Raw genomic sequence first — 15,242 nt, 5'->3', positions numbered from 1 at the left:
GTATGACACCCCACCCAGCCACTGTATGCTGACACTGGACCGACCAGTCAGCCTGCTCCATGCCCGATCTCTGTGTGATGCCCCACCGAGCCACTATATGCTGACACTGGACCAACCAGTCAGCCTGCTCCATGGCCAATCTCTGTGTGACGCCCCACCCGGCCATGCTGACACTGGACTGACCAGTAAGCCGACTCCATGGCCGATCTCTGTATGACGCCCCACCTGACCACTGTATCCTGACACTGGACTGACCAGTAAGCCGACTCCATGGCCGATCTCTGTATGACGCCCCACCTGACCACTGTATCCTGACACTGGACCCACCAGTCAGCCTGCTCCATGGCCGATCTCTGTATGACACCCCACCCAGCCACTGTATGCTGACAATGGACCAACCAGTCACCCTGCTCCATGGTCCATCTCTGTATGATGCCCCACCTGACCACTGTATGCTGACACTAGACCCACCAGTCAGCCTGCTCCATGGCCAGTCTCTGTATGATGCCCCACCCAGCCACTGTATGCTGACACTGGACCCACCAGTCAGCCTGCTCCATGGTCCATCTCTGTATGATGCCCCACCTGACCACTGTATCCTGACACTGGCCCAACCAGTCAGCCTGCTCCATGGCCAGTCTCTGTATTACCCCCCACCCAGCCACTGTATCCTGACACTGAACCCACCAGTCAGCCTGCTCCATGGCCAATCTCTGTATGACGCCCCACCCAGCCACTGTATGCTGACACTGGACCCACCAGTCAGCCTGCTCCATGGTCCATCTCTGTATGATGCCCCACCTGACCACTGTATCCTGACACTGGACCAACCAGTCAGCCTGCTCCATGGCCAGTCTCTGTATGACGCCCCACCCAGCCACTGTATCCTGACACTGAACCCACCAGTCAGCCTGCTCCATGGCCAATCTCTGTATGACGCCCCACCCAGCCACTGTATGCTGACACTGGACCCACCAGTCAGCCTGCTCCATGGTCCATCTCTGTATGATGCCCCACCTGACCACTGTATCCTGACACTGGCCCAACCAGTCAGCCTGCTCCATGGCCAGTCTCTGTATGACGCCCCACCTGACCACTGTATGCTGACACTGAACCCACCAGTCAGCCTGCTCCATGGCCAATCTCTGTATAACGCCCCACCCAGCCACTGTATGCTGACACTGGACCCACCAGTCAGCCTGCTCCATGGTCCATCTCTGTATGATGCCCCACCTGACCACTGTATGCTGACACTAGACCCACCAGTCAGCCTGCTCCATGGCCAATCTCTGTATGACGCCCCACCCAGCCACTGTATGCTGACACTGAACCCACCAGTCAGCCTGCTCCATGGTCCATCTCTGTATGATGCCCCACCTGACCACTGTATCCTGACACTGGACCAACCAGTCAGCCTGCTCCATGGCCAATCTCTGTATGACGCCCCACCCAGCCACTGTATCCTGACACTGAACCCACCAGTCAGCCTGCTCCATGGCCAATCTCTGTATGACGCCCCACCCAGCCACTGTATGCTGACACTGAACCCACCAGTCAGCCTGCTCCATGGCCAATCTCTGTATGACACCCCACCCAGCCACTGTATGCTGACACTGGACCCACCAGTCAGCCTGCTCCATGCCCGATCTCTGTATGACACCCCACCCAGCCACTGTATGCTGACACTGGACCGACCAGTCAGCCTGCTCCATGGCCCATCTGTATGACACCCCACCCAGCCACTGTATGCTGACACTTGACCCACCAGTCAACCTGTTCCATGGTCCATCTCTGTATGACGCCCCACCCAGCCACTGTATGCTGCCACCGGACTGACCAGTCAGCCTGCTCCATGGCCAGTCTCTGTATGACGCCCCACCCAGCCACTGTATGCCGACACTGGACCCACCAGTCAGCCTGTTCCATGGTCCATCTCTGTATAACGCCTCACCTGGTCACTGTATGCTGACACTGGACCCACCAGTCAGCCTGTTCCATGGTCCATCTCTGTATGACGCCCCACCCAGCCACTGTATGCTGACACTGGACCCACCAGACTGCCTACTCCATGGCCAATCTCTGTATGACGCCTCACCCAGCCATTGTATGCTGACACTGGACCCACCAGTCAGCCTGTTCCATGGTCCATCTCTGTATAACGCGCCACCGAGCCACTATATGTTGAGACTGGACAGACCAGTCAGCCTGCTCCATGCCCGATCTCTGTATGACACCCCACCCAGCCACTGTATGCTGAGACTGGACCGACCAGTCAACCTGCTCCATGGCCCATCTCTGTATCACACCTCACCCAGCCACTGTATGCTGACAGTGGACCCACCAGTCAGCCTGCTCCATTGCTAATCTCTGTCTGATGCTCAACCCGGCCACTGTATGCTGACACTGGACCGACCAGTCAGCCTGCTCCATGCCCGATCTCTGTATGAAGCCCCACCCAGCCACTGTGTGCTGACACTGGACCCACCAGTCAGCCTGCTCCATTGCCAATCTCTGTATGATGCCCCACCCAGCCACTGTATGCTGACACTGGAGCCACCAGTCAACCTGCTCCATGCCCGATCTCTGTATGACGCCCCACCCAGCCACTGTATGCTGACACTGGACCCACCAGTCAGCCTGCTCCATGGCCAATCTCTGTATGACGCCCCACCCAGCCACTGTATGCTGACACTGGACCCACCAGTCAGCCTGTTCCATGGTCCATCTCTGTATGACACCCCACCCAGCCACTGTATCTTGACACTGGACCGACCAGTCAGCCTGCTCCATGGCCAATCTCTGTATGACGCCCAACCCAGCCACTGTATGCTGACACTGGACCCACGAGTCAGCCTACTCCATGCCCGATCTCTGTATGACGCCCCACCCAGCCACTGTATGCTGACACTGGACCGACCAGTCAGCCTGCTCCATGGGCAGTCTCTGTATGACGCCCCCCCAAGTCACTGTATCCTGACACTGGACCGACCAGTCAGCCTGTTCCATGGCCAATCTCTGTATGACACCCCACCCAGCCACTGTATGCTGACACTGGATCGACCAGTCAGCCTGCTCCATGCCCAATCTCTGTATGATGCCCCACCCAGCCACTGTATGCCGACACTGGACCCACCAGTCAGCCTGCTCCATGGGCAGTCTCTGTATGACGCCACACCCAGCCACTGTATGCTGACACTGGACCCACCAGACAGCCTACTCCATGGCCAATCTCTGTATGACGCCCCACCCAGCCACTGTATGCTGGCACTGGACCGACCAGTCAGCCTGCTCCATTGCCAGTCTCTGTATGACGCCCCACCCAGCCACTGTATGCTGACACTGGACCCACCAGTCAGCTTGCTCCATGGCCCATTTCTGTATGAAGCCACACCCAGCCACTGTATGCTGACACTGGACCCACCAGTCAGCCTGCTCCATTGCCAGTCTCTGTGTGACGCCCCACCCAGCCACTGTATGCTGACACTGGACCGACCAGTCAGCCTGCTCCATGGGCAGTCTCTGTATGACGCCACACCCAGCCACTGTATGCTGACACTGGACCCACCAGACAGCCTACTCCATGGCCAATCTCTGTATGACGCCCCACCCAGCCACTGTATGCTGACACTGGACCCACCAGTCAGCCTGCTCCATTGCCAGTCTCTGTATGACGCCCCACCCATCCACTGTATGCTGACACTGGACCCACCAGACAGCCTGTTCCATGGCCAATCTCTGTATGACGCCCCACCCAGCCACTGTATGCTGACACTGGACCCACCAGTCAAACCTGCTCCATGCCCGATCTCTGTATGATGCCCCACCCAGCCACTGTATCCTGACACTGGACTGACCAGTCAGCCTGCTCCATGCCCCTTCTCTGTATGACACCCCACCCAGCCACTGTATGCTGACACTGGACCGACCAGTCAGCCTGCTCCATGCCCGATCTCTGTGTGATGCCCCACCGAGCCACTATATGCTGACACTGGACCAACCAGTCAGCCTGCTCCATGGCCAATCTCTGTATGACGCCCCATCTAGCCACTATATGCTGACACTAGATAGACCAGTGAGCCCCTGGCACCAGGTTCCCGAAGTAATGAGGTAATAAACATTGATGAGTACCAGCCAGTAGCCCATGGTTCCACAAACATTCATACCAGCTCCTAGCCCCTGGTTCCCGAAGGAATGAGGTAATAAACATTGATGTTTAACAGCCCCAAGCCCATCGTTCTGAAAAGATGCTTACAAACTTCTGGCCCCTGGTTTCCAAATTGTATTCATATGACAACAAATAGGTCTTCAGGTCTGCAAAAAGTGGTGCGCAGTGGGTAATCAACAATTTCATTTAGATGTGATGAGAAATTCCAGCAATTGGTAAACGCTATCCCCAATTTCATATAGATGTCATGAGAAATTCCAGCAATTCAGTGAACAATGATGCCATAAAAAAACTACAGCTAAGGGGGTAAAGTCAGAGAAGTTACGACAGTGTGACAGTATGACAGCAAATGGCCATACATGTCACCCGTGAAATCCGACCTCTTGTGAATGTAGTTTATTTAAAGTTTTATGATTTGGTGTTCTGTAATGGGCAATTAGAGCACCATGACCAGATGATGATTTGATGCCCTGTAATGGACAATTAGATCACCATGGTCAGATGATGGTTTGGTGTCCTGTAATGGACGATTAGAGCACCATGGCCAGATGATGATTTGATGCCCTGTAATGGACAATTAGCGCACCATGGCCAGATGATGATTTGATGTTCTGTAATGGACAATTAGAGCATCAAGGCCAGATGGTGATTTGGTGTCCTGTAATGGACAATTAGAGCACCATGGCCAGATGATGATTTGGTGTCCTGTAATGGACAATTAGAGCACCATGGCCAGAGGATGATTTGATGTCCTGTAATGGACAATTAGAGCACCATGGCCAGAGGATGATTTGATGTCCTGTAATGGACAATTAGAGCACCATGGCCAGATGATGATTTGGTGTCCTGTAATGGACAATTAGAGCACCATGGCCAGATGATGATTTGATGTTCTGTAATGTCTAATTAAAACACCATGGCCATATGATGATTTGATGCCCTGTAATGGAAAGTTAGAGCACCATGGCCAGATGATGATGGATAGATGATGATTTGGTGCCCTTAAATGGACAATTAAAGCACCATGTCCATATGATGATTTGATGCCCTGTAATTGACAATTAGAGCACCATGGCTAGAAGATGATTTGATGCCCTGTAATGGACAATTAGAGCACCATGGTCAGATGATGAATTGGTGCCCTATAATGGACAAATAGAACACCATGGCCAGATGATGATCTGGTGTCATGTAACGGACAATTAGAGCACCATGGCCATATGATGATTTGGTGTCATGTAATGGACAGTTAGAACATCATGGCCAGAGAAGTGAAGACAATGTGACAGTTGGCAGATGGTCATACGTATTACCGGTGAAATCCAACCTCTTGTGAACTGACTTCATCTAGGGTTTTTTTCCCACTGTTCAAGCAATCGGACCATGAATGGTAACATTTGTAAGCAAAACTAAAGAAAGCATGGTTTTGGTTTTGTTATCAACGTTAAGGTAACGGTGAACTATGTCAGTGGACACCGAGCCAATTAACGCTGGAATTAAGTTCTGTTCCAGAGCCCTAGTCCTTTATGGTGAAAGCTTATTAAAGGAAGAAAAACAAATGATTTTTCTAATCAGAATTTGGAATCAGTCAGAAAAATGTTTGTTTTGGACACGATTTTTCTTGACACAGCAGTGTCTTGAGGTGACTTAACTTATGAGGTATTTTGGTGTCGTGTTTGTACATGTATTTATAAAATATTCTCAATTTCACAACATAAAATTTAGGCCTTTCGATCAAATCACAAAATGTATGAATTTCTTTTTAAACTATTTTACAGGGGCTGTTGGTAGAGATGATATCTACAAGAACAAACCCGAAACTTTAGAGCTTTGCAAACCTCATGTACAAGAAACGGATCAGGTAAAATGTCTGCCTTCCTTCTGTGTGCTTCAGTTCGAGAACAATAAAACCAGTGACGAGCAAAGTCTTGAAAAATAAAAATATCCTGATGGAAAGTGGCTGCACAGGTCATCGAGCTGGGAGTAAGTCTGATATTTCCACACAAAGCACGGACAGTGAGGTCACTTCATTGCCCATTGAACGGCTGTGTCTTGAAACGAGGCCGTTTTGGAAGGACAGAGGAGAACAGAGTCCACCCAAGAAGTCAAATCCATGGTGATCAAGCTAAGAAATGTCCCGGCAAGGAAGCAGAATGGAATCGAGAAGGCATCTCCGCCCCGTGTGGAAGCAGTGATGCAGCGTCGTGTGGAAGTACAAGCCGCGAGCATGATCATGTCGAGGACACTCTTGATAATGATGGCTATAACGAACATGATCATGACGAGGATACTGTAGATGATGACAATTATGACGAACATGATCATGACGAGGATACTGTTGATGATGACAATTATGACGAACATGATCATGATGAGGATACTGTTGGTGATGACAATTATGACGAACATGATCATGACGAGGATACTGTTGATGATGACAATTATGACGAACATGATCATGATGAGGATACTGTTGATGATGACAATTATGACGAACATGATCATGACGAGGATACTGTTGATGATGACAATTATGACGAACATGATCATGACGAGGATACTGTTGATGATGACAATTATGACGAACATGATCATGATGAGGATACTGTTGATGATGACAATTATGACGAACATGATCATGACGAGGATACTGTTGATAATGAAATTTTTGACGAACATAATCATCTCGAGGATACTGTTGATGATGACAATTATGACGAACATGATCATCTCGAGGATACTCTTGATATTGATGATTATGACGAGTGCGATCACTATGAAAGTTCTGATGACTGCTGATAATGATGGCCTGGAATTTTGATTATTGATGAAAAAATCCTTAGGACATGGAACACTTTATGGCAGTGATCATCGTTATTACGATGGCTATAAAGACTGATGATGGTTATGATGATAATGATAGCAGTCATGATAATGTTGATGGTAATGATAATAATGATGGTGTTGATAATAGTAATGGTGATCATGACTAGAAATGATTATCATTTTGGTATTAACGTTGGCTGTTCCTTCTTGTTCTCTCGCCATCCGAGGGAGAGGTTGGGGTTAGCATCATTTTCAGTTGTCCATCTGTCCACGTGTCATGGTTGACATATCGTAACGGTACTTTTACGATGGCTTACAATGTTCAGAATTGTCTGATAGCTATTGTATCCCCAAACTGTCTCAGAGTGTGGACATTCTCCGGACATGCTGTTTTAGTATTTTGACAAATTATTCCAAGTGTATATTATTACCCAGTATATTATCCTGTGATCTGTAGGCCTACTCCATTTGTAATACCTATAAAAATGTATGATCTGACATACTTTGCTATTCTCCAAGATGTATTTCATTTATAAAAGATTTCTTTATTTTCATATACATGCATATGCATATCTATATTACAAACCTTTTATTATTTACACATGTCTGTACATATCTTATTGCAAGAACTGACTGTGATTTGGTGACAGCGAAAACAACATAGCCAGAAGATAATTTGGTGTCCTGTAATGGACAATTGGAGCACCATAGCCAGAAGATAATTTGGTGTCCTGTAATGGACAATTAGAGCACCATAGCCAGAAGATAATTTGGTGTCCTGTAATGGACAATTAGAGCACCATGACTGGATGATGATTTGGGGTCCTGTAATGGACAATTAGAGCACCATGACCAGATGATGATTTGGTGTCCTGTAATGGACAATTAGAGCACCATGACCAGATGATGATTTGGTGCCCTGTGATGGACAATTAGAGCACCATGACCAGATGATGATTTGGTGCCCTGTAATGGACAATTAGAGCACCATGACCAGATGATAATTTGGGGTCCTGTAATGGACATTAGAGCACCATGACCAGATGATTTTTTTGGGGGATTGGTGTTTTACGCCATACTCAAGAATATTTCACTTATACGACGGCGGCCAGCATTATGGTGGGTGAAAACCGGGACCATGACCAGATGATGATTTGGTGCCCTGTAATGAACAATTAGAGCACCATGACCAGATGATGATTTGGGGCCCTGTAATGGACAATCAGAGCACCATGGCCAAATGATGATTTGGTGTCCTGTAATGGACAATCAGAGCACCATGGCCAGATGATGATTTGGTGCCCTGTAATGGGAAATCAGAGCACCATGACCAGATGATGATTTGGTGCCCTGTAATGGACAATCAGAGCACCATGACCAGATGATAATTTGGTTATTTATTTATTTGATTGGTGTTTTACGCCGTACTCAAGAATATTTCACTTATATGACGGCGGTCAGCATTATGGTGGGAGGAAACCGGGCAGAGCCCGGGGGATGATAATTTGGGCACATGTAATGGACAACTAAAGCAGCACGGCAAACTAAGATAGAGAAAGGGTGTTTTTCTTCTCATAGTCCTAACGACTAACAACCTATAATATCAGATATTGTATATATGTATAAATGTAAATCTCCCTTTATTTATGATAGTGAACTAAAAATAAAGCCGTATATCGAATCAGAATGCATTGCCTGACGTCTGTCTTATTCACGTAATAATAATGATAATAACGACACAAGTGGAACAGCAATATTTTTTATACTTGTATTTCTGTAATTACTGGAAAGCTTTCGGCAATGTATGTGTATGAATTAAATAAAACTCCGTCCTCGCCACCCGAAAGAAAAAGAGCTTAGCCTGTGAATTATTGCCGGGAGTTGTACTGAAATGTCACACGTGCGTAAAGACAGCACAGATGTATAGCCCATGACCTAGGCTTCTTATACACAAGGATATCTGTCACTCTCTCACAGTTCCTTTGCAACGTTCGGGGGAACTACAGAAGTTATGATGCATCAGTCTTTCTTCTGAATGTTTCCTCACATTATTCCTCTATTTCCGAATGTTTCCCTGCATTATTCCTCCTCTTCTGAATGTTTCCCCGCATTATTCCTCCTCTTCTGAATGTTTCCTCACATTACTCCTCTATTTCTGAATGTTTCCCCGCATTACCCCTCCTCTTCTGAATATTTCCTCGCATTATTCCTCCTCTTTTCAATGTTTCCTTCCACTATTCCTGCTTGACAATGGAATACGTTCTTTCTGAAAGATTGAACTGTGGTGGAAATTGTGATCATACACTGTATGTGAAACAGTTTGTCATTGACTTAGAGTCAAATTTAGTCCAAATGGTGGTACAGAGTTGACATGAAACATGGGACTTGCACCAAAGATGGAATTGTTTATTAGAACACTGGGAACAAGTTGCACGGCGACGAACAACATGTGTTTATTGCGACCGAGGGTACAAGAGATCTGTCGGCGTACACCCACAGTATAAAAAGCATGACGCAATAAGTAGCTATTCGTCTGGTCAGGTATCTTTCATAGCGCCGACTGCATGAGCTGCTAGCCTGCACAGTCCCGTGTCCGACATGTGGCGAGGAAATGCTGGAGTGGAAGCGCTCCGATAGGGCTGACGGTGCTGAGTGGCCCTGTTACAAGAGCTAAGATTGTTGTAAATCAAGTTCAAGGTCTGAATTCATAGTTTGCGGGATCTCGACCATCTCTCTGCCAAATTTTGGAGTTCACGCCCGTGCACGAAACGGAAATCTCGAAGATCACAGCCCTCCTCCACACACCCCATGACTCCTCGTCGTCATATGACTGAAAAGTTGTTATTTATTTATTCATTTATTTATTTATTTATTTGATTGGTGTTTTACGCCGTTCTTAAGAATATTTCACTGGTACGACGACGACCAGCATTATGGTTGGAGGAAACCGAGCAGAGGCCGGGGGAAACGCACGACCATCTGCGGCTTGCTGGCAGACCTTTCCGCGGACAGCCGGAGAGGAAGCCAGCATAAGCTAGATTTGAATTCATAGCGACCGCATTGGTGAGAGGCTCCTGGGAAAAGAAACTGTTAAGTACGACGTTAAACCCCAAACATATACATACATATCTATGTTCTGATGAATGAGGCCATTGCTAAATAGAAGTGCCGTGTGTGTTGAAAACCATTATTATAATTAGTACATTCGGCATACATTCCCCTGGTCAGCGATAGCAAGTTCCATCCCTGGAGAAAGATGCGTCTGTAACTGTCGGCATACAACGTTTCACCACCACACCAGTACCCGTCGGGGTCAGGTTTTGCAGGTAAGCAAGTGATCATGTAACCGCGGTTTGCAGTCTGTTTTAAAAGCAGTACAAGAAAATGGCACGTGAGTGCCATTAGCTAAGAGAGAATTTCCTTAGCAAATCCGGATACAGGGGACACTTTCACAAAGACGTCGTACTTATACGATATCGCACATAGGAGACAATACTTTAACAGTGACGTACGAAATATCGTACGACAAATGTGCGATCAAAATGTTGTACGCCGCTTTGTGAAAGTGACGCCAGAATCCCATATATGGCGAAGAATACGCTACCGTATCAACCACCCTTGGCCAAAACTTTGCTTATTAATGCTATTGAAGAGATGATACGCTTCCTCCAGGGGGAACTATCCCAGCCAGACCAAGGGACTGGTGTATTCCAGTTCTCATACCTGTGTAGAGGATGTATGAACGCAGATCGGTATCTGGAATGCATTCCAGTTCTCATACCTGTGTAGAGGATGTATGAACGCAGATCGGTATCTGGAATGCATTCCAGTTCTCATACCTGTGTAGAGGATGTATGAACGCAGATCTGTATCTGGAATGCATTCCAGTTCTCATACCTGTGTAGAGGATGTATGAACGCAGATCGGTATCTGGAATGCATTCCAGTTCTCATACCTGTGTAGAGGATGTATGAACGCAGATCGGTATCTGGAATGCATTCCAGTTCTCATACCTGTGTAGAGGATGTATGAACGCAGATCGGTATCTGGAATGCATTCCAGTTCTCATACCTGTGTAGAGGATGTATGAACGCAGATCGGTATCTGGAATGCATTCCAGTTCTCATACCTGTGTAGAGGATGTATGAACGCAGATCGGTATCTGGAATGCATTCCAGTTCTCATACCTGGGTAGAGGATGTATGAACGCAGATCTGTATCTGGAATGTTCATCTTGGTTGACGGCTGGTATATGAATATCTGTTTCGACGCATAGATTCACCTTTCATAAACTATCATGGGAGACAACCACCATCAGCGAAGGTTGACAAGTGGACATTCTTACCCATTCGACATACATGGCCATATGTAAACCTTCGAAGAAAGTCGAACTAGAACTGGAAACATCGTTATGTTTTAGCGTCATTTCCTTATATAAATACCACCAGGCCTCCAGGTCGAACGTTGTATGTTCACAATTTTCTAGCAAGGTGGGTGTAGATCGGAGCGGACACTTACATAATACACACCGTATTAGACCGGTACCATCTTCGTTTTCTTCACTTTCCAAGAATAAAACAAGAGCATGATGAGTAAAACCAGAGCACGGACAACAGCGTGGTAGTTTGGCATATGGTCACACTTAACCGATGAAATCTGGCCTGTTGTCAGTGTACCTCATTTGGGGCTTTATTCTGTTTTAATTTGTTTATCTATAAGATTGGTGTTTACGCTATATTGAATAATACTTCACTTAAACCACGGCAGCCAGCATTATGGTTAGAAGAAACTGGGAAGCATTCGCGGGAAACACACAAGCATATGCAGGTTGCAGGCAGACCTTCCTACGTACGACCATAGAGGAAGGCAGCATGGTATTCTCTTTTAACCTTCGGGCTATAGTTATTCATGTAAATGCATGAATAGTCGCAGTTTATGTCCCCCTTGCACCATGGCTTAAGCAGAGTAAGAGAAGGGCTTAACGAGAATTAGAAAACAATTGCAGTAATGTTAATCACTGGTGTCTTTTCCCAGGAGTGCATTAAGATTCAGGCCGCACACCAACAGTGACCTACGATGTCGACTTGCGCGATGAATGAATGCTTTGGGTTTTCCAAAGACACAAAGTCATATGACTTAACAATTTTTCAGTCATATGACGACCAGGAGTCATTAGACGTGTGTACATACTGCGTCTTCTTTTGCATGACAGGGCGAAACCATGCTGTCTCAGTGCTGCCGTCACTGAAGTATGATGCCAAAGATGGCGGGCATGAAGTAGACACCCAGTCCAGTCACATCACACTGACACCGGGCCAACCAGTACTGTTTACTTGTTCTAACCCCTCAGTGCTGGCGCCAAGAGAGGCATCAACGAGTAGCATTTTGAAGTCTTTGGTATGACCCGATCCGGGTTTGATCCCGGCTCTCCCGACTTCGAGGCGGACGCTCTAACCATTAGGCCAATAAGCGGTCTAACTTGCGTGATGAGACGCCTTACAAAAAGCGCATAGGAGTACCCCTATTCCCCGTAGGTGTTAAACAGGTAAGACAACACCAACAAGAAATGCTAGACATAGCTACCATAATAGAGTCGAAGACCCCATTCTCCTTGGAGGTATTCTTGGTCAAAAAAGCATACTTAGAGGTTCTGTACCGACTATCACAAACTGCACTCCAGAATAATTTGAGGCTCCTAAGCCTTATGCCCTCCTAGCAAAACTGAAAACTGCTGACTACTTCCACTTTTGGGCAACTACCTTCCGTTAAAACGATACACTAGTATATTGTTTACAGATTATCTTGCTAATTTTATCAATAAAATGTGTCTTTGGAAATTTAACTTTGGATATTGGTTTAACATCTCAAGGCCTGAACTGAGTTTACTATTACCTTACATCGAGATGACCGTGGACTGCCTGTTGGAGGCTCTAAAAGGTTCACTAATTAACCCCTGGGTATCTTTCAGGGGCTTTTTGGAAAATGTGTTGTGCATGGGTGTGTGGTATATATTGACAATATCATTGCCTTGCTACATATTGACAATATCATTGTTCTGGTATATATTGACAATAACATTTCTTTGGTATATACTGACAATATCATTGTTTGGTATATATTGACAATATCATTGTTTTGGTATATATTGACAATACCATTGTTTTGGTATATATTGACAATATCATTGTTTTTTTTTTTGTGGCAATACCATTGTTTTCTCAAAGGCATGTGAAGGACATTTAGAAACACTGGAAAACGCTTTGGTCCTCTTGCATCAGCCTGATTCGAAGCTAAAGCCTTCTAAGAGTGATTCAGTCCAAATTGAAGTCGGGTATTTGGAACCCATTTTGTCGGAGCGGGATATTTAATGTGACCATAACAAAAATCTTAAAGCGGTAGCTGAAGCCCAAAAATCTGAGAAAACTCATTTCCTTGGATTCTCTGGTTATTACCTCTTAATGATCTACTTGCAGGAAAGCCTGGAAAATCCGGAAGGAGCTCAAAGTCGTTCCGGGATCCAGGACATAGGTCTGTTTTAGATGCTTTGATCTTGCGGCTGGCATCCCCGGCCACCATGCTTTACGCCAGTTATAGACCTCTCCATCTCGACGCCAGCGGCGAAGGCCTCGGAGTTAACTTATACCAAAATCAAGAAGGAGTGTATCACGTAATTACATACTGCAGAAAATACAATTACTTTCCTTGTGAAACCCATGAAATTGATTTGTCTTTAGTATTTGTCTTTGTAAACTTTTAAGCGAGTTTACTACAGTATACTTGTAATAACCGATCATTTCAGGTAAGTTCAGGCATTTCCTACCAAGTGTCGAACCTCTGGGTTACTCTCGTACCTGATATACTTTCTTCCTTTATGTCAACCGTCGTTTTGGAAACTGACCATGAGATTATTGACCCGGAACGTCAATTTTGATTGACGGCTGGTATACTAGTGTCAGTTTCGACGTATAGATTTCGTCAGATATAAAAGCAACTGTCTGAGGGATGTAGGGCACAGTTAATACTAACCTATTTGTTCCCGTTTTTCTAACATTGGTGTTTTTACTGATGAATAAGATGGTGGATACTTAGAAACCTCTATTCGCATTTCAGTCGATGGTCGTTCTATCCTGAACAGCTGATAAATAAAGTTCTGCCATTCCATTAACTTGTCTTTGTCTGTTCCTGTCCCAGTACAGAAAGTCACACGTGACAAGAGCCTCGGGTCTGTGACATCTGAATCAACACCACCTTATGCCACTATGACAACGTCTTTTTGAAAAAAGTTACGAGAAATATGATTTAAGACGTTTTGTCAAAGTGGCCTCTGCCTGATACGATAGCCTGTGTTCCAAATCTATCAGTTAAGATCTTGTGAATTTGCTGACACAGATCAAAGGAAAACCACTATTTTGTGATAGTGAAAGTGAAAATAGCTTGTGCATGCATCGACTCTTCATAAAGGGCCGCATGTTATTTCAGGCAGTGACGAATGTAGCAGGGTTTGTGACTTCTACAAGGTTACCCTTTTGGATTAACAGTAGGGTTTTTAGAACCAACATCAGAAATGGTGTGCCGCTATGCTATTGGTAGTCCTTATATGTAGTGGAGGAGCTGACTTCGAAGTGATCGGTAAGTTTGTACTTTTTTGATGTGAATTTATACTGCATTGATAACATGAGGGTTGAACATACTTAATATCCGTAAATTGCTTAGGTGAGTAGTTTTTTTGCTATAGTCCTACAAGGAGTTATTCTCGAAAGAACGTAAGCCAAACACTACATAATTATAGTACTATGTTGCTTAAGCAAAGGCTTTGGGAGTTTCGTGAGACTGGGCTCTGGTATCTGGTCTCAGCCTTAGCTGAATCTGCTCCCCTAGAAAGGTTTTATTTTATAAGCTTATTTACTTTCCCTACTGTTGAGAAGCATTAAAGGCCCATTCGGCTACAGGTTTATGCATGTCTTCGTAGTATGTTTACACGGTGTGTGTAAACATATAGGTTTAAAGAAAGGCATAAAATAGTGGAGCTATGCAGTTTATTTCGCAAGAGTCTGGTCTCTAATTTTGCCTATAAATAAGACAGCTGTGTTTATAGTAAACGAAACGTCGTCGAATATCACATATGTGAAATTTTATACCTAGCTATGTGATTTTATATCTACTGGTCCGTAACGGTGTCTATAACAATACCTCTATAATGGTGGAGTGCCCGTCATGATGATGTTGTTGACGTGCTCCTCTTTACCTACCC

At 45.8% G+C, this 15,242-nt stretch overlaps 3 protein-coding genes across 3 annotated transcripts; all 3 read left to right on the top strand.

Moving 5' to 3' along the window:
• The first annotated feature begins 389 nt into the window (after positions 1-389).
• LOC135481364 (uncharacterized) lies at positions 390-1,727 on the top strand. Its single transcript, XM_064761190.1, has one exon. The coding sequence runs from the start codon at positions 390-392 to the stop codon at positions 1,725-1,727; it is 1,338 nt and encodes a 445-aa protein (XP_064617260.1).
• A 163-nt stretch (positions 1,728-1,890) lies between these two features.
• On the top strand, positions 1,891-2,364 carry LOC135481363 (uncharacterized). The gene has a single exon (XM_064761188.1). It carries the CDS (start codon positions 1,891-1,893, stop codon positions 2,362-2,364), a length of 474 nt encoding a protein of 157 aa, XP_064617258.1.
• Positions 2,365-2,394: 30 nt separating this feature from the next.
• Positions 2,395-3,816, top strand: LOC135481362 (uncharacterized). Its single transcript, XM_064761187.1, has one exon. The coding sequence runs from the start codon at positions 2,395-2,397 to the stop codon at positions 3,814-3,816; it is 1,422 nt and encodes a 473-aa protein (XP_064617257.1).
• Positions 3,817-15,242: the final 11,426 nt, after the last annotated feature.

Source organism: Liolophura sinensis, unplaced genomic scaffold, assembly GCF_032854445.1.
Source record: "Liolophura sinensis isolate JHLJ2023 unplaced genomic scaffold, CUHK_Ljap_v2 scaffold_25, whole genome shotgun sequence".
Classification (NCBI taxonomy): Eukaryota; Metazoa; Mollusca; class Polyplacophora; order Chitonida; family Chitonidae; genus Liolophura; species Liolophura sinensis.
Note: the sequence above shows the minus strand (reverse complement) of the source record. Positions and strands in the feature narration are given on the sequence as shown.

Bases quoted from the DNA above. Each gene is read 5' to 3' on its own strand.
- LOC135481364 (XM_064761190.1), top strand. From the start codon at position 390: ATGGACCAACCAGTCACCCTGCTCCATGGTCCATCTCTGTATGATGCC.
- LOC135481363 (XM_064761188.1), top strand. From the start codon at position 1,891: ATGCCGACACTGGACCCACCAGTCAGCCTGTTCCATGGTCCATCTCTG.
- LOC135481362 (XM_064761187.1), top strand. From the start codon at position 2,395: ATGCTGACACTGGACCGACCAGTCAGCCTGCTCCATGCCCGATCTCTG.